At 41.6% G+C, this 27,363-nt stretch overlaps 1 protein-coding gene across 3 annotated transcripts in view; it reads right to left on the bottom strand.

Moving 5' to 3' along the window:
- Window positions 1-25,933, bottom strand: part of ANO4 (anoctamin 4) — a 415,292-nt gene extending 389,359 nt beyond the window's left edge. For 2 of the 3 annotated variants that reach the window (XM_020982323.2, XM_078146765.1), the window contains exons 1-3: window positions 25,641-25,931; window positions 10,293-10,376; window positions 1,783-2,034 (exon numbers count right to left, since the gene is read on the bottom strand). In XM_020982323.2, the coding sequence (XP_020837982.1) occupies window positions 1,783-2,034; window positions 10,293-10,376; window positions 25,641-25,776 (472 nt within the window). In that variant the 5' untranslated portion in view covers window positions 25,777-25,931. Of the gene's footprint in view, window positions 1-1,782; window positions 2,035-10,292; window positions 10,377-25,640 lie in introns of all 3 variants that reach the window. The other variant, XM_020982322.2, reaches the window with a different exon arrangement.
- Between the last annotated feature and the right edge of the window lie 1,430 nt (window positions 25,934-27,363).

The following is a 27,363-nucleotide window of genomic DNA, read 5'->3' as shown; positions in this document are numbered from 1 at the left end:
ATTACTGATTTCCAATCAGCACGTCAAACTATACACATTATGGAAAAAACAATTATCTTTAAAAATGGAAGGGGAACATGTTCCTGTCTGTGATGCTGATGAAGCACCAATTTTGACTGAAAGATTCTCAGAGGACATTTCAAAAATTTAGTATATGAGACCTGATCAAACCCAACCTCAAATTATGCCATAACCATTTGATATGCAATGGAGAGATCTTACCTCTAGGTGGCAGCATTTGTGAACTCATGACTAAGTGACTAATGGAATCCAGGTGTGGAAGATTTCTAGATTAGAAGAGTTAGTTTCTTGGTCATATCACTGCTTCCAAAGAACCATTATCCACACGGGGAAGAAATGGCAGAGGAAAGTCTAAATAATTTACACTTTTAACGTACATTCTTAAAAAAAAATCCAAACCTGTGATTTCATCCCTGTGGGAGACTCTCAGTATGGAAATTCCCTCCATTGCCACTAGTTATCAGCTCCTTCATAATTAATCAGAGGCTCACAGATTTAGAATGAAAAGGAACCTCAGTGGCCAAGCAGTTCAACTCCTTCATTTTACAGATAAGGAAACTGAGGCCCAGGGAGACTAAATGACTTGCCCAAGGTCACACATATAATACATATCAAAATGGGGATTTGAACCCAGGTCTTTTGATTTAAGAGTCAGAGTTCTTTCCAGGGTACCATGACCAATAACTATTTATTAAATGCTTATTGTTTGCCAGACACCATGGTAAGTCCTGGTGACACAATGAAAAAGCAAAGAGTCCCTGCCCTCATTGAGCTTACATTCTAATGGAGGAGACTACAAATACATAAGAAGTAAATGCAAGAGAGAGTAGATGAAAGACAACCATGTTTATGATCACAGAGCCAGGATACATGTGAGGCAGGAACGATATATAGCTCCTCCACACTCTGAAGCCAGCTCTCTAGACATGATCCCCCACTGTTTCTCTTTGTAATTTAAATGCAGTGACAAAATGGACTCAACCACTTTGGCGTTTCTACATTTCTTTAATTGGCTGAAGATGATCTCCAAGGAATCAGTGAAAAATCACTCTCATAAGCACTTCTGCTCTCATTGCTCAGAGCACTAGACCTAAACTCTTGTGAGCAAGGTGCACCACACATGGAGAAAATGAATAGTCGTTTGAGAACAAGGAGACTCAATGAATGGTCAATCAGTTCTAGATCTTTAAATATCTAATGAGAGACTTGAATGAAGGTTGAAGAGTTGGGCCTTTTTTTGCCTTCACAGCTGTTAAATCTTTTATAATGAATTCAGTACTTCTAGTTTTTTTTTCATTTTTATCAATTTCTTTCCTTTCTAAACATTTTCATTTGCAACTTATTTTTCCCCTTCTTCCCATATTCAGTGAGCCATCCCTTATATTAAAAAGGAAGTGAGAGAAAGGTGGGGAGGGAGGGAAGAAAAGTAGGAAGACTAATCAACATACTACCAAAATCTGACAGTATATGTAATATTCCACATCCATGCTCCTCAACCTCCGCTAAGAGAGGAGGATGTTTTGCCACCATCTTTTACTCGAGATTAAAGGCATTTGAATCAATAACCAACTACTTCCAAATTTACCCTGGTGGGAACCCATGGAAACCAATTCCATGAGAATCCAGCTGGCTCTTTGGTACTCTGGCTGTCACACAATCAGAATTTTAAGTACCACTTATGTTTCAGTGTGATGTGGAAAGGGACTAAAGCAAGCGGAGCCCTGAGCCACACCCTCTCTCAAAGAAGCTAAAAGCTCTTACCTGTCGTATCTTGACTAAGAGTCTCTTGGCTGCTGCTGCTGTAAGAAGGCACTGGAGTGATGGACAGTGAAGCTGGGCAAGACAAAGGGGTCCCTACATCAGTCTTTCGAGTAAAAGAACGGTGATACACAGGAATGCCTGCATCTTTGGAGATGAAGAGAGGCAGATCAGATGACAGTGGAGGTCCACCTTGAGCATATGGGTTCTTCCAGTGGGACAACCCAATAGCCACTGGCCCAGCAACATCATAACCTGGCAACATAAATATCTTAAGTCAGTACAAGCAAGTCAGGCAACATTACATGCTCTTCCATTATATATTTTTCATAGCCTTTGCCAGTGACATCACCCCAAGAAAGTCCTCCTTGAGGCAGTCCCACTGCCTAGAAGAACAATAAGGATAATTTTTGGTCCAGACCCATGATTTCATGGGTGTAAGGAAATCTCCAGTGAAGAGACTGCCACTACCAATGCAGACCAGCACCTGGACAGCAATTTTAATTCAACGGCTCATCTGTAAATTAAAATCTTAAATACGAAGGCACTGACAACAGCAATATCATCATCCAGAAGCACCATAGTTGGCCTTGGAGGAAGACCTGGGGTCAAGTCCCACTTCAGACACATGCATGATGGGTCATTTTGGATTTAACTTCTCATTGCTTCAGCTACTCTCCTAGATAAAAGGGTTCAGAGAATATGCTGACCTACACTGGTAGAGGAAGGGTTTTTTCTTTTAAATTGGGAGTTCCCTACATCTATAAAGTTACAGATTACTCTTCCCTCTCAAATGATTATATTGATAAACAGACTTTTGTATAACATTTTAATATTTGCACAGTATCTTACATAAGCTTCTCAACAGTCCTGTAAGGCAGGCACTAAAGGTGTAATTATCCCCATTTTGCAGATTAGAAAACTGAAATTCAGAGATACAATGTTACTCCAAGGTTCAAGGTCACACAGAAGGGCTAGCATTCAAATTCAGGTCATAAATCTACAACGGGTATAGTAGTTACCTGAGAGACCATGTAGCCCAATCTAGTCATTTTGCAAAAGGGAAAACCAAGGCCCAGAGAGGTTGTGACTTGCCCAAGGTCATACAAGTAATAAGAGCCAGGATTTGACATCATGACCTTTGACTCCAAATTCAGTGCATCTTCCACTGTATCGTTTTGCCAAAACCTTATGAGCTTTGAACATAAGATTAAGGAGTTTGGACTTCACTCTTCAGATAGTTGGAACCATTGAAGTTTTTGATCAAGGCATGTTATGAAAGGATAAGACTAAGGGTAGAGACAGCAATTAAGAGACTACCACAATAGCCTAGACAACTGGCAAAGAAGATCAGAATTAGATTGGTAGAAACTGCAACAGAAAAGAAAGGAAAGAGTTATGAAACTTTATAAAGAAGAAGTCAATAGAACCCAAAAGCAAGGATGAGTTGAGAATGCTTCCAACATTTATCTTCTGGCCAATGAGGAAGATGGCACAATTCATAAGAATGGTGAAGTCAGAACAGAAAGGCTATGTGGGGAAGACCATGGGTTCTGTTTTAGATATGCTTAGTGGTGTATGTATGGGGTCCTTTCCAACTGGAGCTTAGGAAAAAGATTACTTCAAAGTCACCTACACAGTTGGATTTATGTGACTGGATGTCCCTAATCTCAGTAAAGGAGGAGGAGAGGTCATATGTGGAGAATCAGGCATTCAGAGTTAGGATTATGGACTTAAGGCATATGGAAATAGGACTTGTTCTCCAATCAATGACATTCTGGACATCCTTCTGGCTCACAGACCAAGAGCTGGAATGAACCTCTGGAGCCATCTAATCTAGCCATCCCCTCCCCCCTCCTTGTTTCATAATTAAAGAACCTGAGGCCAAGAATGCGGAAGTCATTTACCTAAGGTCACATAGGGAACTGTATTGTACAACAAAGCCCATCTACCTCAAATGTGATAATAGCATTTATTTAATGCTTTAATAAAAAGTGCTTTCCAAATCTTAACTCATTTGATCCTCACACCAATCTTGTGATATTGGTGTTATTATTATCCCCATTTTACAGATGGAGAATCTAAATGCTAACATAAACTGGGTTTTCTGCCTCATCAGCTGATCTTTTGGGCCTAATCTCTTACTCTCCATCTCCTTATACTCAGCTCTAGAACCAAATTCAACTACTGACTGACTCTCTTGACTCCTGTCACTTTACCACCACCAATGTGCCATTGTTCATGCTGTTTTTGCTTCTGGAATGCTCTTTCTATCCCCAGCCCATTTCCAATTGTCAAAGGTCATCTCCTCCAGGATGTTTTTCTCTGTCATCTCTTCCCATTCTCAGACTTCCCAATGCATGTTTTCTCATCAATGTACCTGCCAGACATTATTTCAAATGTTGGTTATTTGTGTATATGCAACATTATTCTACTAGACTGTAAGTTCCATCAGGGGCAGGAACTGTGTTGTCTCTAAATTTAGTAAGTCATCCAGTGCTCTGTACCCAGTAGATGCTAAATAGCCATTTGCTAATTTGAACAGATGCAGAAATACACTTTCATTTCAACCCATTCAAAATTATGCCTAAGAAGAATATGGTGGATATGATGGATAGAGTGAAGTACAATAAGAAGAACATTCTGGATTTCAAGTTGAACCAAGAAGACTGTGGTTAAAATCCTGGCTCTGGAACTTATCACTTGTGTGATTTTCTTTCCAAGCCTCAATTTCCTTATTGGTAAAAATAAGGGGGTTGAACTAGTTATCCTGTGAAGTCCCTCCCAGTTCTAAAATTCTAAGATCCTATGAAACAGGGATAGGGACTACACCTATAATTTCATTTATATAAGGAACTCCTGGGTGCTGAATCTACCTCTATTAACACAGGTTGACATCTTCTCTGCTAAGTCTACTCTTGGGGAGGGCAGCTAGGTGGCACAATGGATAGAGTGCCAAGCCTTGAGTCAGGGAGACTGATTTTCCTGAATTCAAATCACTTACTAGCTGTGTGACCCTCGGCAAGTCACTCCACCCTGTTAGCCTCAGTTTCCTCATCTGTAAAATGAGCTGGAGAAGGAAATGGCAAACAACTCCAGTATCTCTGCCATGAAAACCCCAAATAAGGCCACGAAGAGTTGGACACAACCGAAAAACAACTGAACAACAACAATAACATTATCTTAAAGGGTCACCTGGAGCACAGAAAGGTTCAGTGACTTGGTTAGGGTCACAAAGCCAGAACATGTCAGAAGCAGGACTAGACCTCAGGTCTTCCTGCCTTTTGAGGGCACTACAATCCACTACACCGTACTCAATAATCTGATGGACGAAATTATTTCTGATGATCCAAATAATACTTCTCCAGTACCATTATTCTGAACACAAATTCTCATTAAACAATAATGGGAATATACTTATCTACACATTGATCCACGTACCTGAAGGTCTCTGTGTTTTAGGAGGTGGCAGTCACTAAACATTTATTAAGTGCCCATTATGTCCCAGGCTCTGCACTAAGCACTGGGGATAGAAAGAAAGGTAAGAGTCTCTGCTTGCAAGTACCTCACAATCTAATGAGGACATAACTAGGCCAAAAAAAAAAAGCTCTATACAGGATAACAAAGCAATAATTAACAGAGGGAAGGTCCTAGAATTAAGACAGGCTGGGAAAGGCTTTCTGTAGAAAATAGGAGGTTAGTTGGGACTTAAAGAAAGCTGAGAGCTGGCAAAGAGAAGGGAGAGCATTCCAGACACGGGAAACAGGGAACTGGAAAAACAGGGGAGGGGCATCCAGGTGGTGAAAGGTTATAAATGCCCAATAGATAATTTTATGTTTGATTCCTGTTGAATGAAATGTTTACTGATAACATGGACATTTTTAAAAACTAATTTTCTGACATATACCACTAGTACTAAGATTAGTCATCTTGTATCTCTACTACATACATAGTACAAATTTGGACACATAAATCCAGTTACATGAAGGTCCTAATTATTTGAGATATTATTCATCTTTTAGTAAACATTTCCAAATTCAGAATCCAAAATTATTACTAAAGATAATCATTTGCTTGCATTTTTAAAATCTTCTAGGAGAAGGATTAAAGAGGCGGCTTAATTAGGCAGCTGGATGGCTTAGTGGATAGACTGCTGGACCTGAAGCAAGAAGACTTTAGTTGAAATCCAGCCTCAGACACTTACCAGCTGTGTGACCTCGGACCAGTCACTTAACCTCTGTTTGCCCAATCTTCGACTGCAAAATGAGGATGATAAAAGCACCTTGGAATTAGGGTTAACCCTCAAAGGTTTTTGTGAGGATCAAATGAGATAATTTTTATAAAGGGCTTAGCACAGTACCCAGCACACTCCAGGCATCATATAAACACTTAGTCCCTCCCCTTTCCCCACCTCTCCAAAGACAGTAAAGAGCACTGGATTTAGAGGCAGCTGTCCAAGGTTCCAAACTCACTGCCAAAGCTTACTACTTACATGACTCTGGGCGAGTCACTTACCTTCTCAATGCTTTAGGTTTCTTTAAAACTGTACGTTGAAGAGCAGGGGCCAATCTGCACTCTTAGAAAGGATTTTTTGGCTTGGGAGTTCCTCATATCAATAAGGAAGGTCTGGTCTTTATCCTTACCCTATCTACTTCACAGAGTTTCTGTGGAGAAACTGCTTTTTGCAACCTTAAAGTGTCGTGTCGATGATGGCAGCAAATCTTTCTCTGTTCTCTTTTCGCGTCCTTTACAAATGTCAGTTTCCTTTCCCATCCCCTTCATATTTCCAACACCAGCTGGAGACATTGTACTACACAAGAAAATAGCCTGAAGACATTAGGTTTAATAGTCTCTGAGGAAGCCTGCAGCTTGCCAGGAATTTAAGGTTGTTTTGTTTTGTTTCCTTTTAGAGGTAAATTTTTAGCTGATTTATGAGTCCTGTTGGATTGGCGTAGATGCATGGTCTAGAAAACTAAGGAGGCTTTTTGTTATTTTCTGAAATTCACCACCTAGTTTGCCACCGGAATTGAGGATATTGACAAATATTTTCAAATCACATAATATTCAAACAAACTATTCAGAAGAATGTCTATTTATTGCTCTCCACGGAATTCATTTTACCCATGGTGCTTAAAAGAAATGAATTGGTCTCGGTCGATCAGAATCTCTACAGATAAATTACATTGGAGACAGGGCCAGGAACACAAAGAAATTGGAAGCTGCTCCCTGGAAGGAAGGACAGGAGGTGCCCAGAGTGACCTGAGCTCAATCAGGGGGTTTTATCACTGACCCCTGGACATACTGGCTACCCTGCCTCTACAAGTTGGCAGCCTCATAGTGGCAAGAGCACTGATCTTAGTGTAGGGAGACCTGGGTTCAAATCCCATTTCTGACACTGGGTAGTTGTGTGAACCTACTGGGTGACTCATTTTTCTTCTAAGAAACTCAGTTTGTTCACTTGTAAAAGGAGAGTTGGACGTGATGGCTTCTCATTTTCCTTCTGGTTCCAGGTCTATCAGCCTCAGATGCTAAGTAAGAGAGGGAAGATTAGGACCCAGGTTCTCTGACTGCAAATGCAGGGCAAGCTTTTCTCAACAACTACTTATTTAGGAGCAAGCTTCAACCAGTTGCCAGAGCAACCTTCCTAAGGCTCATCTGATTCACACACACACACACACACACACACACACACACACACACACACACACACTCTCTGTCTCTCTCTCTCTCTGTCTCTCTCTCTCTCTCTCTCTCTCTCTCTCTCTCTCTCACACACACACACACACACACACACACACACACACACACACACTCAAAAACTTTCATGGCCTCCCTAATACTTATAAAATAAAATGTCGCGATCAAGGGCCTCTATTTTTTTGGTTCTGACCTCTCCCACCTCCAGACATTTGTGTACGTAGAATAAACCTGTGTCCACATCTCTACCTGTTCAAACCCTTCTATTTCCTTCAAAGCCCAGTTCATGTGCAGCCTCCTCTTCCATGAAGCCTTCCCTGATTTTCCCCAAAGGAAGGAATTGTTCCATCCTGGAATCTCTCAGGCTGCTTGATTTGACTTCTCCTATGCACTTGGTGATTTTCTCATTTGTTTGACAGTATCTATAGCTCATCCCCAGAGTGAGTCTATAAGCTCTCCTAGAAAGCAGTGACTGTCATTACAGCAATAACCAATTTCATAATTTAATTTTTAAAATTAATTATTTTATTCATTTATTATCTAATTTATTAAGCAATTTAGAAAATCTTTGATTTGAGGGCAAATACACTACAACACTCAATAGAATCAGAGTTTCATAGAATTATAAGTTTAGAGCAGAAAGTGACCTTAGAAGCTGTCTAGTCCAACTCTTCATTTTACCATTGAGGAAAGGATATCCAAACATTAAATGACTTCCCCAAGGTAACACAGGCAGTACATAGCAGAGCTGGGAATCAATCTCAAGTTCTCTGACTCCAAAATCAGCATTCTTTTTTAAGGTGCTGGCCTGCCTCTGTGGGAGTACTTCCTCCCTTCCTCCATCCATTCATTCAACAAGCATTCATTTAGCACCTACTATGTGCTAGGTGCTGGGGATACAGACAGAAAAAGGAAATGGTCCCTTTATTGCCCTCTGGAGCCTTACATTCTACTAAGACTATGGAAACAACATGGACATTGACATGTAAATATGAGATATGTATAGAATAAATGAACACTGACTCTGGAGTCAAAAGGTTTTTTTGCTATTTAGTTGTTTCAGTCATGTGTGATTCTTTGTTACCCCATTTGGAGTTTTCTGGGCAAAGATACTGGAGTGGTTTGCCATTTCCTTCTGTAGCTCATTTTATAGAAGAGGAAACTGAGGCAAAGAGGGTAAAGTGACTTGCCCAGGGACACAGAGCTAGGAAATGTCTGAGGTCATATTTGAACTCAGAAGATGAGTCTTCCTGACTCCAGGCATCACTCTCTATCCACTGTACCACCCAGCTGCCCCAGTGATGACAATGATGGTGAAGATGATGATGATAACAATAATAATAATAATAATAATAATAGTAATAATAATTAGCATTTATATAACACTTTAAGGTTTGCAAAGAGCTTTATAAATATTATTGCATTTGATCATCACCACAACCCTGGGAGGTAGATGCTAGTATTACTCTCATTTTATAAATAATAATGATAAGAGCTAACATGTATACAGCACCTACTATGTTCAGGCACTGTGCTAAGTGCTTTACAAATATTATCTCATTTGATCCTCACAACAACCTTGGGTGGTAGGTGCTATCATCATCACCTTTTCATATATGAGGAAACAGAGGTTAAGTGACTTGCCTAGGGTCACATAGTTAGTAAATATCTGAGGTCACATTTCAACTCAGGTTTTCCTGACTCCCTGTCCAGCACTATACCCTAGCTGCCCCTATCGAGATAGATAGTTTCCTCATTGGGCATAAGCTACTGCACCAACAAAATCACAGGTCAGGCACAAAAAAAGAAATGATTTAAAATAGTTCAAGTTGGACATTCCCTAACAATTGAAAAAGTTGTGAAGCCCATAACTCCAAGGCACAGAGGATCATTACAAGCTCCTTAAGCAGCTCGCACCTCTTTTCCACACCGTAAACTCTTGGCCTCCTAAGTCAGAGAGAGTGTCAAGACTCAGAAGGATCATGAAAGTTTTCAGTTCATTTGTTCACTCAAGAAATAGTCCTCGAAAGTTGCAATGTATAATCATTGCACTGCTGAAACTCTGAAAGAAATATTTAAAGTAATAATTTATTCTGTTCTGAAATCTTATGAAGTTCTAAAGAAGCCTTTTTTTCCAGTTTAAGTAATCTGAAAAAGCAGTGAAATTCGCTTGAGTTTCTAAGCCTTGTGGATCCTCAGGCATAGAGGAAAGGTATAATCATATGTCAGTCTATATTAAGACCTTCTTCACCAAAAGAATCAGAAGCAGCAGTGCTAGGCATCCTCGGTGGTGGCAAGCTCCCAAGAAGCCATGAAGAAATAGGATTCTAAGCATGGGACTTAGAAAACCTGGAATACAAATTGTGAAGACCCCAGGGAAAAGAAATGTTAGGGGGCATATCTAGCTCGGGGTTCCAATTTAGCTGCTAGGTATCATGTACCATATATCTGGGACCCTTGTTATTGTTAATAATTTTATAATTATGATAATATTGTGGGGTAATAGAAAGAACACTGGGTTTAGTTTGGGAGTCAAAGAATATGAGTTCAAATGCTGACTTTGGCAAGACTTTAAGCAAATCAATGTAGCTCTCTGGGACTCCCTGCCCTGAACCAGATTTTCCTTCTCTAATGCTATAGAAAAGCCCTGCAGCTCCTTAAAGAGGCTCCCAACTACCTCCTTCTCCAAAGCAGAGGACTTTTAGCCCAATGTGACCCCAATACCCAATGTTCCAGAGCTCAGGTGTCTCCAATCTCCATATTCAGACACATACATAGTTCTATTTTCTAAAACAAAATGGCGCCTTCTTACTTACCTATGGTGATCTGGCTGACACAGCTGTAGTAACTTCCTGTCGTTGCACTGGACAGGTTATAGCTCCCACTGCTAACCTCTTTGTCTGTTCAAAATAAAGAGAGAGGGTGAGTCAGCATAGGTTACATGGCTTGGCTGAGAAACTAAAGGCTAGGGCCTGAAGCTTGATACAGGGAACTCCCAGGAGAGGAAATTCTCTCTACCAGTGCAAGTTGCCACCTTCTATGTAATTTAAAGTCTCAGAGAGTTGCCTAGAGATCTGAGAAGTTCAATGACTCACACAGCCAGGGTCTAAAACCAGATTTGAACTCAGAAAGATTAGTCTTCCTGACTCCAGGCCCTGCACTCTATGTACTATGGTGCCACCTAGCTGCCCTGATTGTTACATTACAAATAAGGGAAATGATGCACACAAAACCATAGACATGACTAAGTAAAACATACCCAAGACATGCCAGGCATAAGAGCTGACATGAAGAATTCTTACCCTGGGGCAAAAAGCAATATAAGGGTGGAGGTAATGTCAACACAGAACAGAGGGGGTGATCCAACCAATAAGTCAGGGAAGGCTGCCCCACAAAAAGTCAGGCTTGTGCCCCCATGCAGCAATCGAGAAGGAAAGCAAAACGGCAGAATAGAGATGACATCCTGGGCCATGGGAATAACAAACTTTAGAACCTCTGTGGGATGAAAATATGACCTTGGAAGAAAGTGCATCACCATGCTCACATGACAAAGCCCCTGTTTTCCTGTGCTGTTTACACATTTGAAATGTATTTTTGTAGAAGGAACATGGGGGTAGATGACTTGCTTCACTCATAATCAAGAGGACCCAGGTTCAAATTCTGCCTCTGCTAATTATTGGCCAAGTGACCCATGGCCAAGTCACTTCACTTCTCTGAAATTCAATTTCCTCACTTGAAATATGGGAATAAAATAACTCTGGGATCTATTTCACAAGGCTGCTGTGAGGCTTAATTGAGAAAAAACTATATGAAGTGCCTTGCAAACTTTACAGCCTTATATAAATATTGATTTTTATTATTTGCTTATATAATATCTATCAGGCAACCATAAGCATCAGTTTACTAAATTAGAGGGAAGAGAGTTGGTAGAGGGCCCTGAAGGTCAGATAGAAGAGTTTGCATTTGATACCATAGCCGAACAGAGTAGCCTTTTGCATAGGGGAGGAAAAGAAAACGGAAAATTGGGAAAATTACTCTAGCAGCTGTATGCAACACAGGTCACCTTTCATTTATACAGTTCTACTAACCAATGAAGTTCAGGCCAAAAACATCTCTGCTGAATAACTAATCTTAAAGCTGTCAGACTCTTGACTTCTTAGCTAATCCTTCACTGGTAAATTGGGTTTGAAGTCCTTGCCACATGAATGGTTTTTCCCTCCCAAGAGAAAAGGTTGATTGGTAGAGGTTACAAGGAGAAAGACAAGTCCTGCACAGAGCTCATCATCTAAGGGCCCCCACCCCCCCTCCTCCAAAACTTGCCTTTTTCTATAGCCACCATCCTCTAGAGCCAAAATTCCATCTTTGCATCCTCCATCTCACTCCCCCTCCAAACTCAGTTTTCAAGTCCAGCTGATTCTGCCTCACAAAACCAAGCAATAAAAAGTAAGCCCTTGTTGTAATAGGGATTCCTGTCTTATATAGGTTAGACTAGGTGGTCACTGAGGTCTCTTCCAATTCTCAAATTCTATGATTCTGTAAGCCTCTTGAGGGCAGGCACTTTTAAAAAAAATTGTTGTCTTTGTGTCCCTAGCCCTAGTATAGTGTCTGCTATAAAGAGTTCTGAGTACTGTGCTAGAGGCTGAGGACACAGAGACAATTGGTCCTCCTCTCAAGAAGCTTACATTGTACTGAGACAATGCATACATGTTTTGGGGGCTGCCTTCTCTCTCTCCCCACTCCCACCCCATATACACATACTACATACACAGAGATTACTAGTTACATCCATGTGGTCATGACAGAGGGAAGCACCTTCATCACAGAGTTCAACCACGACTAGAGTACCTTAGCCAAGAAAGGAACCAGGTTTGGAGAGAAAAAACTATAACAATCAAACTCAGTTGACTGACTGAACAATTCCAACTGAGGTGAAATACAACATGGTAATGAGCAGTCTTGCAAAAACTGTGTATGTCTCAACAAGACTTGAATATTGACCTCCCAGGTGACTAAGCTAGGAGCAAAAAGTGAGTTACTGAATTCTGTTTTGATCATTCTGTGACACACTTTCTTTGAGTAGAAACAAATCTTGTATCCATTCTTAATTCATATATATGCATTAAGTGTCTTTTATTTTCTCTCTCTTGGGAGAAACCCCAGATTAGACCCAAAAGCAATACTACCCCCCTCCCCAGTAGCCTAAGTAGGGGTGATGAGCTAACCTATGTGAGAATAGAAAACCTATTCCCTTAACTGGAGGTCACTTTCCTTTGGAGCTGACAAACCATGAGGACAGATAAAAGACAGCAAGTGGCCTAGGTCTCCAATCTCCAATCCCTGTGGTCTCAGTTACACAGTCCCTCTACCTCCTGTGTAATAATTACATATGTAATTATATTTAGGATATATACAAAATAAATACAAATAGTTTTGGAAAGGAGGGAACTAGCTGCTGGGAGGAATCAGAAAAGTTTTCATGTAGAAGGTGGTCCTTATGCTAGGTCTTGAAGGGATTCTAAGATACGGAACTGAGGAAGAAATACATGCCAGGCATGAAGGGCAGCCAATGCAAAGGCATGCAAGTGGGAAATGAAATACCCAATAGAGGGAAGTATGCCAATATGGCGAGAACTTGGAGTCAAGAAGACCTGGATTTAAATCCCACCTCTGATACTGACTAGCTGTGTTATACTAGGTAAATCACTTTGCCTTTCTGGGTCTCAGTTTCCTCATTGGCAAAACAAAGGGGTTTGACTTGGTGGTCTATAAGGTGGTTCCTTCTGGTTCCAGAACTATGGTCTTATGGTTCAGTGAACAAGCCTCATAATAGAGAAGAAAAATAATAGACAGTTGTGGGGGGAAAAGAAAGTAAATAAATTTAGAAGCAGCAGAGAAGATGGCGGGGGTATAGGGAGCAGATATTGGAAACCTGAGCAATGTAGGGGATACAAAGCATGAATGAAAATTGAAAAGTCTAGATGTTTATGAAGAGACCTAAATGAAGGTTCATTTGGTTGCAAGGGTAAGTTCCATCTACCATTTTGGCAACCATGGGGTAAAAAAACAGAGAGTGTGGGCAATGTTGAGTGAGACATAGGGAGAAGAGGGAGGATTCTATTTATTGGAATTAAATGGAATTGATAGGTTTCATGGCAGCAAAGGGCCGTCTATTCTGTGAAACACTCCCAAACCTTCTGAGGATAAGCTCCTGCTAAAGAGAAACCAGCCATAAGTTGGATTTGGAACAATTCATAGACTGTAAGAGTTTTAATGGACCTCCAATGCCATCTACTCCAATGCTTCTCATTTTACAGATGAGAAACTGAGATCTTAGATGTTAGGTGACCTGAGTAATGTCACACAGGTATGTCAGAAATAGAGTTAAAAGGGACGCTAGAGGCTATCTACTCCAACCCTTTCCCCACTTCCATTTAACAGATGAGAAAATAGAGCCCAGAGCCCCAAGATGTTGGTGGTAATGATGACTATGGTAGTAGTGGTAGTAGTGGTGGTGGTAGTAGTAGCAGTAGTAGTAGCAGTAGCAGTAGTAGTAGTAGTAGAAAGAGGAGGAGTGGAATTAGGAGTAGTGGTGATAGTGGTAGTGGTGGTAATAATAATAATAATAATAAATTATATGTATAACCACCCTGAATTTTTATACATTATCTTACTAGCATCTAATGCTTTGTACATGATAGATATTTTCCAAGTTTCTTTCCTACGTAAGCCAAAAATATTTTTTCAAAACTGTGATTAAAAACTACTTCCTATCTATTTTAAGATTTTTGTTCTGTTTTAAAGAGTTTTTAAATATTCTATCCTACAGAAAGGAGCATGAGCTGCATTCAACTACGCTGGCCTTCAGACGGCAGACAGAAAATCCATCAACCGACCTGTACTCAAAGCCTTTCCCTCTTGGGAGCCCTTGTTAGAGGCTGCCCAAAGCTGGCATAGCCTCTGATAATGCAGGGTCACCTACACACTGGGATAAAGGCTTGGAGGGAGACCTTAACGGAGAGGCAGTGAAGGTTTATTTGATATTCATCAAGCTTATCTCTGGGTGGGATTCTACTCTGTCCAGTTTTATATCAAAGGGCCTTGCAGTTGGCTTCCATTTACTATGGTTTAAAGATGCTGTTGTTTTTCCTCTGGCTCCTCTGCTCCCTGATTCAGCATTAAAATCCCCAGTTGCCTGGTTCTGCCTTTGCCTGGGGTGAAAGAACCCAGCCTGTCACTTCTTTTTTACTGCTGTAGGTTAAGTTTTAGCTATCATTACTTTCTCCCAATCTCAGAGAAGGCCTGACGTGGCCTTCCAAGTACCCATGACCATCTTTCTGACCACACAGCATTCCTCCACCTTTTCTCCTAAAACAGACTCAAGCAAGAAAAAGACAGATTCCAGCCATCTTTTGTTTGGCAGTGTGACTTTCCCATGACCAGTCTTTCCCCAATCATGAGATGGTTGTTCTTTCCTTCCCAATCCACCTCTCTCAGATCTTCTCTTTGAAATAATCTTTTCTGTTGATTCTAATTTTACAACATCATCTACACATTAGACTAAAGTCTGGTTCTCCTAGATTGTTTTTGAGCCTGGTCTTTAACACAAACTGCCAAGTTTTAAATGGATCAGGGTCCTTTCTATAGAATATGACAGTTTAAAACCTTTCAAAGTAGATTTCAAAAGAGAAATAAAATGTTATCTTCACAGTAATGAATATACTCATTTGATATATGTTCATATTGATATATATTTACTTGATACATATTCAGCTGATATATATTCATATTTAATATATTATTTAAATTCAATATGTTAAATTGAATGCTTATTTGAACTGTGAAGAAAACATTTCATGTCTGCTTTAAAATCTGATGTTTTCTTTTAAAATGCTATTTTCTATAAAAAGCATGAGTCGTTTAAAAGAGTTAGAAACCAAGCTTGAAAACAATCTAGGGGAATATAGATAGGTAGATAGACAGACAGATACACAGATGAGATAAATAGGTATATTGTATTTATATATTTTGTGTGTCTACACACACATATATGTGCATATATACCAACATATGTATATATTTGTAAAATCAGGATTAAGTTAAGCAGCATTTAATAGCTGATAGAAAAAAATCTGACTACACCTAAGTATTTATAAGCTTTTAAATCCCATTCCAAACTCTGAAATAATCACAACTCACATTCATATAGTTTTATAAAGTTCGTATGTATATTAAGCTATAAAAGCTTAAAATTGCATGAAGACTTTTGGGTGACCTTGAATAATAAAAGTGATGATGATAGTAACTAACTACAAATATAATTAAAAATAAAATATAATTACTTACCATCTTAAGAAGGATGAGAGTAACTGAGAGATCACTTTAAAGTTTGCAAAGCACTTTAAATTTATTATCAATTTTACAATCCATATAATTTATATATGCATATATACTGTATGGATTTATACGTGTATATATATGTGTGTGTACTGTGTTATGTTTGTGTATATGCATATATGCATGTGGTGGGAAAGGGAGGGAGAGGTAGAAGAGGATGAGAAAGACAGGGAGGGATAGGCAGAGCGTTATGGAGAGGTCTCTAAGGCAGGAGAACTTGGGTTCGGGTCCTACTTCTAATACATACTAGCTGAGGGTCCCTGGGCAGCTCACACACCAACTCAGCGCTGGAGACAAGAGTATAAGGTACAGAAAAGGTGCCAAAGCACATTGGCAAAAGGAGTTCCCTGTGCCAGTGTCATCACAGGTCCCAGTCCTTGCCATCTCCTCCATCACTGGCTGTCAAGCCCTGTCAATTCAATCCTCCACAACACCTCTCACAGCTGTTGCCTTCTCGCCACTCACCTAGAAACCAGCCTTGTTCAGGCCCTCCCTTGGACTCTTACAGTAGCTACTAACTGATCTTTCTGCTTCCACTCTGCCTTCTTGGATCCACCTTTCACGCAGCCATTAAAATCACCCCCTGAAGTTCAGGGATGACTGTATCATATCATTCTTCTGCTGAAATCCTTGAGCAACCCCCTATCAAGTTATTGGAGAAAACCCAAGTGAGCAAGGCATTTAAAGCTCTATAAAATGGGGCTCCCACCTATCTCTACAATTCTGTTTTGTTTGCCCCCATATTACGGCCCTTTCTGAGCTGTTTTCCCAGCAATCCAGGCCCCTTCCCACACTGTCCCGCCAAGTCAATATTCCCTCTTTTGCTTCCTTGTCTTCCTGTAAACCCTCCTCCAAGCCTGAAAGGCCTCCCTTCCTCACCTCTGACTCCCTGAATCCTCATCTTCCTTGTAGACTCAGCTCAGGGGCCAGCTCCTCACTGAAGGCTCTCCTGATTCCCTTCTCAATGTTTCCTCCTCCTCAAATTACCTCCGAATTACCTGGGTACATTTGTAACCCTGACCCTCTCACCCCACCACCATCACCACCAAATAGAATGGAGGCCCCTCACAGGCTGGCTCCAACCTATCCCTCTAGATCAATTTCCTCTCTCTCCCCTCATCCCCCCTTCTCTCCCTCCCCCCCTCCCCTCTTCCCCCTCTCTCCCTCATAATTTCCAGCCAAACATTCATTTGTTTTCCCATCCCCCACTGCTTTTGAACAGGCCAAGCTGCCTATGATGCTCTCCCAGCTCAGCTCCCCCTCTGGAAACCCTCTCTTCAGGAGCCATCTATTACCAAAAGCCTTTCCTTTTGGCCCCAGGTGCTAGAACTCCCTTCTCCTACATAAATACTTGAATTCACTTTGTGTATATTATGCATGCAAGTATCTTATCCACATATACAGTATTATAACATCTACCAAATACATATTCAAATATATACTTCTCTGGATCCATGTTGTTTTCACCACAATAGATGAAAATTCCTTGAAGGTAGGGTGTTTTTGCCTTTATTTCCACGACACACAGGCACTTAATTCTTTTTAAACTTAACTTTTAAAATTTCAAAGCTTTTCAATTCAAAAAGCAGATTTGTACTTGCTTTGCCATGTGTTAATTAAAAGAACTCTCATTAATGCTTAGTGAAAGCACTATTGATTGTGTAACAAGGACCCAATTGGGAGAAAAAATAAGAGGGAAGCTCACCCCAAATCACCCAGGATTTGGGAGCTGAGGGAAAGGCCAAGTCAGAAACACATCACAGTTTCTACCCAACTGATTTCTATGAAGATGGAATCCACGCATTCACATTGGGCCTTCTCTTTTCATAGGGTAAAAAGATGTCTTCTCTTTTCAGTGAGAAAAGGGACTTTTCAAAAGAGATAGAGCTAAAAGTCTTGCTTAATTGCTACTGCCTAGGGAGCAAAATTCAGTACAAAGTCCCCAGAGGGATTTAGAAACAGGCCCACAGACCTGGAAGGAGTGGTGCAGGCTGGTTAGACCAGGTCTCTTCCCCACAGGAGAAGGGTGCATTTGTAGGCAGAGACAGGGAGTGACTGATGATTACCCCAGAGAAAACTCACATACTCTTAAGGAATTCGACCAACTCAGTTTAGCCTGATTTGACCTACTCAAGATGGCCTTGTTTATAAGAAGGTATCAGCTCTCTTGGTCTAATCAGCCCCTAACATCACTGAGCCATCTCATGGCTGTTCTATTATCTGGAGAAAGCTTACTTTCTGGAGCAGTTCTGAACATAACATCATTTCCCAAAGCCAGACAAAGCCCAGGAAGCCAGCAGGTGGCAGCAACAAGAAATTCACGTCCTTCATCTTACCCTTTTGGTATGAGTAAGTTCATTGTATGTTCCCAGCAAGCCCTGTGGTTTGATCAAGGGAGTTGAAGTCTTTGTCTCTGTTTCTCAAAATCTGAGACCTGACTAGTGCAAAGGAGCTTAATCCTCCCAACCTATGATTGAGGAAACTGGGGCCCAGACTAGTTAAGTAGGTTAGGATAGAAACCAGACCCCCCTCTCCAGCATCCCCACCTATAATGCAATATTGAGATTTAAATCCATAGCCTAAGGTTGAAGAGAAATAATAAAGGAAAATGGCAAGAAATGAATCATAACCTCTTCAAAAAGGGCTCCAAGAGAGTAGAGAGAGCAACCTTAAATACAGTGGATAAGGCATTTGTATGTATGCCTTACAACTCACTACTTGGCCCCACCTTTGAAAATGGCATCCCTAGTAGGCCACAAGGCTTTGAGCCTTCCCTGTAACTTTTTAAAAAATAGCTTTAATTGATATAGCAAACCCCCCACTGGAAACACACTCTACCAATGCGGATGAGGATGGGCTCTGTCATGAGCAATCCTACAGAGTTGCCTAAAGCACCGAGAGGTTACATGATTTGCCCAAGGTCACACAGCTAGTATGTACCAGAGGCCAGATTGTAACCCAGGTCTTCTCGGTTCTCAGGTCAGCTGTCTAGCTACTATAGCATATAGCCTCTCACTCTGTAATATATGTGATGACATCATAAAACATTCAAAAGCCATGGAAATCTGAATTTACTGATTAAAACAGGAACGTATTTTTAAAATACAATAGGAATTTACAGATGTTGTTGTCATCGTTCCGGTGTTTCAGTCATGTCTGACTCTGTGATCCCTTCTTTCCGTTTGTTTGTTCTTTTGGCAAAGCAATCAGAGTTAAGTGGCTTGTCCAAGGTCATGCAACTAGTAAGTGGCTGAGACTGGATTTGAGCAGAGGAAGATGAATCTTCCTGACTCCAGGCTTGGCGCTCTATCCACTGGACCAACTGGATGCCCTTATTTAAATACATACAAATTTAAACATATTCAAAAGCATTCCTTGTTGTGCCCCCTGGATGGTGTGTCCCAGATGTATATCTACTCCTCCGACCCCATGGGCCTAAATCTGCAGTGTGGCAAAAAGGATAAAGTTCTAGACTTGGAGTCAGAAGACCTGGGTTCGAATCTCAAGTCACTTAATCTCTCTGAACCTCTGTTACCCCATTTTACAGATGGGAAGGTCAAATAGCTAATGTAAATAAAGCCCTTTGACAAAAAAGTGCCAGCTTTTTCATCATCTCTGCTTTCCTTGAGATTCTAGTGCCATTCCCTGCTCATAGCAGGTGCTTAATAAATGGTTCCTAAAATAATTTAAGCCAGAGGTACCAGAGCCATATGATTATTGATCTAGAGCTGAAAGGGACTGCAAAGGACGTTAAGTTCAACTGCTTCATTTTACAGATGAGGAAAATAAAGCTCAGGGTGGTCAAGTGAATTGCACAGGGTCCCACGGGCAGTAGCATAGGTGGAATGTGAACCCAGGTCCTCTGACTTCAGAGCTGGTGCTCTTTCTAGTTACCGAGCTGGTATAAATAGAACTTGGGGTCAACACCTCGAGGTTGGTGCTGATGGTTCTGGCCATCAGAACATGTTTGTGCAACCACAGGATCCAGAATCAAGTCCCTTCTCCAAGCCAGATTTTCTGATGAAAGGACTGGTCAGTCTCTGGCCGGTTACCAATGGCATTCATTCCTTATTTCTCTTGAGGGTACCAACACCCTCCCAGTCACCCGCATTCAGAACCTTGGAGTCATTCTGACCCTTCCCTCTAGGTCACTGACACCTCTACTCACATGTACAAACACACACACGCAGAGTTGCCGAGTCCTCTGAATTCTACCTGAAAATCAACTCTTTCACATACCCCCTTCTCTATAGACGTGTGGCCACCACTCTTCTTCCATCCTTATCGCCTCTTGCATAGAACATGGTTAGCATTCTTCCCCCCTCAGATTTCCTTATCTGGGTATATTATATGTTAAATCTCCTCGGGAGAAAAGAAGCTTCTCAAGGGCAGGGACCATTTCATTTCTCTCTTTGTGCCCCCTAGCCATCAGTAGTTGATGAACTCATGCTGTTGAATTGCTTCACCAGCCCCATGGTGCCTGACAAGCACACAAGAAATATGAGTAAGGATTCGGTAAGCTACCAGACAACCATTTCCCCACTGTGGAGGACTAAGTTCCCTGATCCTTCTTTTACATGGCTTGAGAATGACAATCTCTTCTCTACAAAAGAGTCCCAGCCAACCAGCTGTGAACCTATAATACAGTATAATATAAGTATAGTATAATTGTCATCAGTTAAACAAAATTAAAATTACACAAAGGTACATATATAATAAGCATAAGGTCAAAATAAAAAAAATGCAAACTATTAACAATGAACAAAAAAATTCTAGGTTACTAATAAAAGAAATGAAAATTAAAAACAACTGAGATTTCAGCTTATATCCAGCAAGTTAACAAACATAATAAAAGAAGCAATTGTTGCTGCTGGGTGGGCTATGGGAACATAGGCCCACTAACATACAATTTATAGAGCTTGGTTCAAACATTTGGGAAAACAATTCAGGCATTCTAGAAAAGCCATGCAGCTGTTCCTACCTTTTAATTCAGCAACCCTATTACTGGGTATAGTGCTCAAAGAGGTTGAAAACAACAAAAAAGTTCTCATATATAACAAAATAATCACAGCAACACTTTTACAGCAGCAGAACACCTGGAAACAAAGTTGGCATCCATCGAACTCAATGGACACATTTTGGTTCATCAGTGTTGTCACTGTTCAGTCGCTTCAGCTGTATCTGACTCTTCATGACCCCATTTGGGATTTTCTTGGCAGAGACACTGGAGTAGTTTGTCATTTCCTTCTCCAGCTCATTTTACAGAGAAGTAAACTGAGGCAAATGGGGTTAAGTGAATTGCCCATGGTCACACAGCGAGTAAGTGTCTGAGGCCACATTTAAATTCAGGTCTTCCTGACTCCAGGCCCAGAGTTCTATCCACTGCACCACCTAGCTGCCCCAAATGTATCAGTGTAACAGAAGACAATCACATGACATGAAATGATGAATGAAAATAAATTTTTTTAAAAAAGCTTAGAAAGCCTTGACCAAGCTAATGCTGAGAAAAAAAAAAAAAGAATGGAACCAGGATAACAATATACACAACTCAAAGTGATCTGTGACGTCAATGATATGAATGTTCCCTCCAGTGACAAAAATCATAACCCATCCATGCCTGCATGTTAGTGTGTTTCCCATCTATGTCCTCTCGAAAGTTTACCACAGTGAGTCTACCAGAGTTTCAGAGGTCTTCCTCACCTTTGAATGACAGTTCTAGAGAAAATCAGAAAAGCACAAATACTGTAGAGAATACTGTAGAACTTCAAAACGAGCAGTTAAAATGCAGGCTAAATACAAGAACCAGCCTTGACTCCAACCAATAGATGATGAAAGCACAAAGGGGCACGGGAAGGGGGGACTACAGGTGCAGAATGCTACCTATGCAGTTAGTACAATTGCTGCAGGAAAGCTGGTTGTGTTTAACTTTTTCTTTAGTACAGAGAATGGTCAAAGGAAGGATTTTCTATAGGGTTGGCAGAGGAAAATTATTAGGAAATGATTAGCATTTTTAAAGGAGTTTATTAACCTAAAATTTTTTAAATACAAGAATCCTTTTTTAAAAATGACACAAAGCATCAGAAGTATACATTTATGAAATCTAGGGGCTCATCAATGCATCTTTGAATTATATTTGAGTGCCTACTATGTGCAAGACTAGGACAGCCAAGTGGTGTAGTGGATAGAGTGATGAGCATGGAGCCAGGAAGGCTCATCTTTCCAAGTTAAAATCTGTCCTTAGACACTTACTAGCTTTGCGACCTTGGGCAAGTCACTTAACCTTGTTTGCCTCAGTTTCCTCATCTGTCAAATGAGCTGGAGAAGGAAATAGTAAACTACTCCAGTATCTGTGCCAAAAACAAAACAAAAGAAAAACCCAAATCGTGTCAGGAAGAATTGGACATGACTTAAACCACTCAACAACAAATGTGCAAAAACTATTAAGTATTGTTTAGTCCATAGTCTTTGTTTCTGTTTCAGTGTCAACTAGGAGAAAACCAAGTGCATCCAGGGAGCTTTCTCTAGTCTCCCAAAGGGCAAGGTTTTTATATGGGATTAAGTATGGATATTTGGAAGGAAAGCAAATGACTTTTCTGATCATAAAGGGAGCTCCTGACAGCGAGAAGAGCACTGCCCCTGGATTCAGAATCTGCCTCCTTTTATGACTTTGGGCAAATCACTTCATATCCCCAGGCCTCAGTTTCCTCATCTGTAAAAGGAGGCGATCGAGACAGATGACTTCGGAAGGTAACTTCCAGCTCTAGAACTTTTATGACTTCTCTGAGCCTCAGTTTCCTCATCTCTAAAAGGAGAAAGTTGAGCTAGATGGCCTCTAAGTTCCCTTGTAGTTTTAAATACTATGATCTTATGATTCCAGCTCTGTGACCTTGGATAAGTCACCTCACTTCTCTTCACCTCAGATTCTTCATCTACAAAATGAGTTAGGCAAGATGGTTTCTGAGGTCCCTCCCAGCTCTACACCTATTATTCTGATTTATGAACCACATTTAATTATCCTATGGGTGGAATACTTGAAAATGCCCCCCACACTCCCAAATCAAAATCCTTTCCACCCCTCATGCCTCCACTCAAATGGCATCTCCTTCCTGAACCCTTCACCGATTCCTCACAAAGGGATCTGTTTCCCACTTTTAAATTTTACTCAACTCTCCAATGGAAAAAATGTTGGGTTTTTTTTTTATATCATGGCAGCTTAAGTGAAGCCTATGGACCTTTTCTCAGAATTTTTTTTTAATTTGAAATTTCTCAGAATTTTTTTTTAATTAAAGGAAATGTTAACTTTCAGTTAGAGGTTAATGAAAATAAAGGAAGCATTTTTCCCGTCCAGGTTCAGACTCCCTAAAAATCTATAAACTGGACCATTGGGGGAGCTGTGGAGCCCAGGTTGAAAACCCTATATTATAGTATGTAATTGCCCCTTGCTAGAATGTAAACTGCTTGAGAGTTTATAAAAACAAAACAAAACGTGTGTCTACCATTTTTGTCCTCTCCTCTTGCTTGTCCTCAAACACTCCATAAAATGTATGTTGCATTAAAATTCTGGCCTTCATCAGAGCCTAAAATTTCCTGCTAACATGAAAACTGGTCATCCTTCAAGCTTTGCCTTGTACCAAGACAAACACATTTACTGAGACAAGAAAAGCAAAGTTAGATCCTCTAAGACCAGGATAGGGAGACACTATTCAGTCACCTCATGTCTAATCATCTAAACCTGAGCTCAATTTTATAGTCACTCAACATTCTTTTAAGCCTGACTCTGCTTTCAACAAGCAGATGAGTTAAAACATGGCAGGTATGATGCTATCTTCAGATAAGGAACTGTGTATCCCCCAGGAACTAGGCGGAATACTGAAGGGGGTGAAATGAGATTCTCACTAACTTGTTTGCTTGATTGGAAAAAGCTTGAGGGGATAACATCTTCTATCTCAATTTTATTACTATAGATGTTTGGATTAATAACAACTCTGCAGATAATCCTCAGCCATTACTCAGAGACCACAGGGGAGGAGGGGAAATTCTGGGAAAGGTACAAACCAAACATTCGAAAAATCATAGACTCATAGGATAGGATTATACACTTAGATCTAGAATGGATCTCAGAAGCCAACAAGTCCAATCCTTTTATTTTACTCATATAGAAACTGAGGCAGAGATGTGAAGTGATTAGTCCATGGTCACACAGCCAGTCAGAGGCAGAATTTGAATTCGGGTTTATTTTATTGAGTTTCAAATCCCTTTAGCATTAAAAAAAAAAACTCCTGCCTAATTTTTAGTTCTGAAGAAATAACTTGCTTCCCCTTTAATTAGGGAAGTATCTTGCTTTTCAAAGTGATTTAAGTTATTCTGGATTCATTTTCCCCACTTGGGTGCCCAATTAAGCCTTGAAAGCTTCTAGACGTTTATAGCACCCATTATTATTATTGAAGCCTGGCATTGAGAGCATCCCCAGGCAGCCTGGGAAATCTAAAATGCAGTCAAGTACAAAAGTTGGATTCCTCTGATAGCGGAAAGGATTAAAAATAGATGTCTGTCAATGAACGGATATATTCCGAAATCCTCATCAATGTGCTCACCCATCCCTGTAAGAATCTGTTAAGATTCTTCAGATGCAAAAAGAAAACTGTTAGGCAGCTGAAAAGTGACTGCCAGGAGAACCAGCCCTGGTCCCAGCAAAGGCTTAGGGAGGAGGAAATAGTCTCCCCAATGCACTTTGTTAGCAACTCACCCGCACATCCATCCCCAGCCTCCAGTACCTGAGTAATCATTTTAAGTGGGTTATGCCTTGTAAGGCAGGGCCCTTTAAGCTTGCCAGAGGCAACAAGAAACAGTGGCAGCCTCCTGCATTGGCTGGCCTTTGCCTTTCTCACCTTGCCTAGAACTCCTAGGTTCTCCCACAATAGAAGTTCTTATGGCAGTGGCTAATTTTCCCAGCAATTCCTTACCAGCCTTCACTTTTTTAAAAACACCTTTCACAACTGATCTAATACAAGGGAAAGGGAAAAATCATTGAGTCTCTCACCAGCATCTCTGATAAAGGACGAACTAAATTACTTTTCTCACAAACAGAAACATTGATAAGAACTCCCTAACTGGTATCTTTAAGACAGCTTGTGGTGTGAGTCTGAAATCTTGGGGACTGTGATTTATTCTGAAATTGGAAATATTTGCAAAGAGCAGTGGTAATTGCTTTCTGTCTACCCAGCACCTTTATTTCCAAACTGACTTATTTTTAGGGTCTCCGGTTTTAAATTAATTTAAACTCACCCCAGCCTGATGAGGTAGATGTTAGCATTACCTTCCTTGGCCAAACTGAGGCCTGAAGAACTTGGGTGACTGGCCCAAGGTCACCCCGGCAGCAGGAGCCTCATGAGTAGTTGAGCCGTCACCCTCCTCCTAACCCCTCCTCGGATCCCTGCAATACAAATCTCTCTCCGGTGGCTTCGGAGTAAGAGAATTTTCCTGGAAGCCAAGTCCCCACTTCCAAGCCTTAAGTTTGGCAAGCTTGCTAATCCTTGCTAGTATCTTTCTACAACTCTGCCCTCAGCCTTGATTTCACAGCTCGGCACCCCAAGACGATGACTCTGCCTCCCTTGAACGTCAAGCTGCGGCAGCCCCCACCCCACCCCTTTACTCGTACCCAGAAGTTTCCACTCTATGATCAGAGGGTATCCCAAACAAGGACAGCTGGGGGATTGCCCCCACACCAGACCAGTACGGGAAAAAAAAAATGAGCAAGTAAACCCATTTACCGTATGCAGCCAAGGAGGACATCCTGGCTCGGGGTCTGCCCAGGCTGGCACCGGAGCTGGGCAGCGCAGCGGCGTCGGGCCCTGGCGCTGGCCGCTCGCTCCCATGGACGGACTCCACCTGGCCGCGGTAAGGCATAAGCTTCCCACTTGCAAGCCCAAAGCCTCCTGCCTCCTGAGCATGCCCAGTTCTCCGGCGAAAGCCACGAAGAAGTTTCAGTGCTGAGCTCGCCTCCCCGGGTTTCAGCACACGCCAGAAAGGGGAGGAAGGAAAAGAGAGGGGGCGGGGGCGGGAAAGAGGGAGACAGAACAGGAACTGAGCTTAGAGTAATTGGCCAGGGCAGAACTGGCAAGGGAAGCAAGGGGACGCTCCGCGGGGCAAGGGGTAGGAGGGGCAAGGAGGGAAGGTGGGCGGGGCACGGGGAAAAACTGATCCCCTCCCCCTGAGACTTCAGCCCAAGTCCGCTATGGGACCACTCATCGGCACCCACCGGAGGGACTTAGAGGTGGGGGAGGGGAGGAGTGTTCATTCACAGGGATGCTGAAGGATTTATGGTGTCTTCCGTTTCCTCGCCTTAAGCCAGCTATGCATCCTTCTAGTGATACAAAGAGGGGCTGGGAAGTGGGACTCTGCGGATCACAGGTGTCAGACACCTCTAAAACCTGTTAATCATCTACCATCTGTCTCTTCCTGTTTGTCTCTAATAACAGTAATAGATAACATTTACAGAGCACCTACTATGTGCCGGACACTCTACTAAGGCTTTAAAATGTCTTACCTGATCCTCATAACCTTGGGAGAGTGGTGCTTTTATCATCCTCACTTAACAGTTAGGGAAACTGAGGCAAACACAAGAAGTGACTGTCCAGAGTCACACACTTAGTAGGTGTCTGAGGCTGGATTTGAACTCAGTTCTCTCTGACTCCAGGCCCAGAATTCTATATACTGTGCCACCTACCTAGCTGCCTCTCTATGTCTGTCTTACACAGGAGCAAATTGAGGAACTGAGGGGGCAGTGAAATGACAAGCCCACAATCACAAAGGTAATGAAAGGGCTGAGATTTGAAGACAAATCCTCTGAATGCAGAGCCAGGCACCAAGTTTGCCTCCTACAGGCATGGGGGAGGGGGTGGATAGGGACTACACCTGTGATTTTATTGGTATGAGCAGTTCCTAGATGAGGACCTCTACCAGTGCTTGTGGGCACCTCCTCTTCCACTTATACTCCCAGAGTACTTTGAGAGGTTGGGATGAGCCCGAGTCACAAAGACAATGTGTCAGAGGTGGGAGAAGGGATTGTCTGGAAGACTTGGCAGCAGGGAGGGAGGAAAGGGAGATGGGAATCAGACGAATCCTTCTTGAACCCCCAGCTATGATACATTTCAGAAAATACACTAGTAAACCAAGAAATGTTCATTTCCTGGATCATCTTTCACCAAGGGTGAATTGAGGCTCTCTTCTGGAGTGCTTTTAATAGGGGTGTTAGCAGCTGGGGAAAACGACCATATTTGGAATTCCCACAGCATCCTTTTCAGACAGCTCCCTTGGGGCCACAGTAAAGGAAACACAGAACAGGACCTGTCCTCCTACTGGCTGCTGGCAGCCACCCCACCGCACCCCACCTTCTGCCTCTCTGTCCTTGAGAAGTCCCTCCGGCTTTGGAATTCACATGGAGCAGGTTCAATCTGGTCCAAAAAGACAGGGAAAGTTGGAGGTCCTGATAGA

The sequence above is a fragment of the Phascolarctos cinereus genome, unplaced genomic scaffold (genome assembly GCF_003287225.1).
Source record: "Phascolarctos cinereus isolate Bilbo 61053 unplaced genomic scaffold, phaCin_HiC Scaffold_1;HRSCAF=81, whole genome shotgun sequence".
Classification (NCBI taxonomy): domain Eukaryota; kingdom Metazoa; phylum Chordata; class Mammalia; order Diprotodontia; family Phascolarctidae; genus Phascolarctos; species Phascolarctos cinereus.
The sequence above is the reverse complement of the archived record's forward strand: the minus strand, read 5'-3'. Positions and strand labels throughout refer to the sequence as shown.